The 1,955-nt window shown below is 37.1% G+C and overlaps 1 protein-coding gene across 1 annotated transcript; it reads left to right on the top strand.

The window, feature by feature from the left end:
• The first annotated feature begins 780 nt into the window (after positions 1 to 780).
• Positions 781 to 1,755, top strand: LOC100764524 (olfactory receptor 2D3-like). The gene has a single exon (XM_027404991.2). It carries the CDS (start codon positions 793 to 795, stop codon positions 1,753 to 1,755), a length of 963 nt encoding a protein of 320 aa, XP_027260792.1. The 5' UTR covers positions 781 to 792.
• The last annotated feature ends 200 nt before the right edge of the window (positions 1,756 to 1,955 follow it).

Here is a 1,955-nt window from a genome sequence, read left to right as displayed (position 1 = left end):
GTGCATGGGTATAAAATTTTCTCTTCTCTTACCTCAAATCACTGTTTCATTAGTTGTTTTATACTTTCAAATACCTGTTTATGAAAAGTAGTAAAGAATATGTACAGTTTCTCTGTTTAGGCCTCAAATAATTATTTCTTCCTGTTGTAACAAACACTTTACTGACATACTTTTTTTTTGATGCACTGAAGGTGTTTTGAAATCTAAAAGCCAAAAATACTTTTTTTACTGAAGAAACAAATTTGCTATATTTTCAGACAACTAATACAGGTAAGTAGAATTGAACAAAAGATAATTTTGAAATTGAAAGCATAATTTGGAAATGAAACTGAAATAAAGATACTTTTCTTACTATAGCTACATAGTAATTTGCTCAAACATGATTAATTGAATATTAGGATTTGAAACAAAAACCCATACAGCACAAGGTGTTCATGATCAAGTAGAATAATCATGGGAAAATGTGTTTAAAGAAATCTATGTTCAAAATAGATGTGGGAAGAACACCTACAATTATAGCACATAGGAGGCCAAAGCAATAGAGTATTGAGTTCAGGACCAGCCTGAGTTACACAGTGACTTCGTTTTTCAAAAAGAATAAAACAAACAAAACAAAATAGGGTTTATTGGATATAGACACACCAGTGTGCATTTTGACAGAAACTGGGACCTAGAGAGAAACAGATGGAAGTCAAGAATCAAGAGGGTGTACTTGCTTACTAACTATATACTTCTTTATAAAGGACTAAAAATACTGTTTTTGTCCTTCTGATGACAGGTAAACAGGAGTAAATGTCAATGGGAGTAAGCAACCAAACTTATGTAGCTGAATTTATTCTGCTGGGACTCTCAGAGAATCCCAAAATCCAAATCTTGTTATTCTGTATTTTCCTGATCATCTACCTCCTTTCTGTATTTGGAAACCTGCTGATCATAATCCTCATCCAAACTGACTCTCAACTTCATAATCCCATGTACTTTTTCCTCCAAAACTTATCCTTTGCAGACCTCTGCTTCTCTACCAGCATCGTACCCCAGATGTTAGTCCACTTCCTTTCAAAAATGAAAACCATTTCCTTTATAGGATGTTCAATGCAGATAGTAGTCTTTCTCCTAGCAGGGTGTACAGAGTGTGCTCTGCTGGCAGTGATGTCCTATGACCGGTATGTAGCTGTCTGCAAGCCTCTGCACTACTCCACCATCATGACTCAGAGGCTTTGTATTCAGTTGGCTGTAGTCTCCTGGATAAGTGGGGCATTTGCATGTTCAGTGGATAGTGCATTTACACTGAGCATCCCATATCAGGGGCAGAATGTAATTAATCACTACTTTTGTGAGCCTCCTGCCCTCCTAAAACTGGCTTCAGCTGACACCTACAATGCAGAAATGGCTCTGTTTTTAGTGGGAGTTATTATCCTATTAGTTCCTGTCTCTCTCATCCTTGTCTCATACTGGAACATCATCTCCACTGTGATCCGGATGCACTCTGGGGAGGGAAGACTCAAGGTCTTTTCTACCTGCGGTTCCCACCTCACTGTTGTAATCCTGTATTATGGCTCTGGAATATTTGCCTACATGAGACCCAACTCCAAAACAATGAGTGAAAAGGATAAGGTTATCTCCGTGTTCTATTCAGTTATGACTTCCATGTTGAATCCAATCATTTACAGCCTTAGAAACAAAGATGTGAAAGGGGCTCTAGGAAAATTGGTTGGAAGACTATGCATGATCAAAGCTGGAGATGCAGACATTTAAAGGGTATTTGGAACCTTGCAACTAACAAAGGGGCTCTATCATCTGCATCCTTTCTTTTCCTGCCTTCTTTTTTTCACACTTCAAAACATGAGGAAATCACATTCTTTCATTTGCCTCTATTGAATGACTTTAGAATCTACTAGCAAGTTATCACAAATACAGGGATAACAATTTTAGACATTCATTAGAAATAGAATATG

This window comes from Cricetulus griseus, chromosome 3 (genome assembly GCF_003668045.3).
Source record: "Cricetulus griseus strain 17A/GY chromosome 3, alternate assembly CriGri-PICRH-1.0, whole genome shotgun sequence".
Classification (NCBI taxonomy): domain Eukaryota; kingdom Metazoa; phylum Chordata; class Mammalia; order Rodentia; family Cricetidae; genus Cricetulus; species Cricetulus griseus.
Note: the sequence above shows the minus strand (reverse complement) of the source record. Positions and strands in the feature narration are given on the sequence as shown.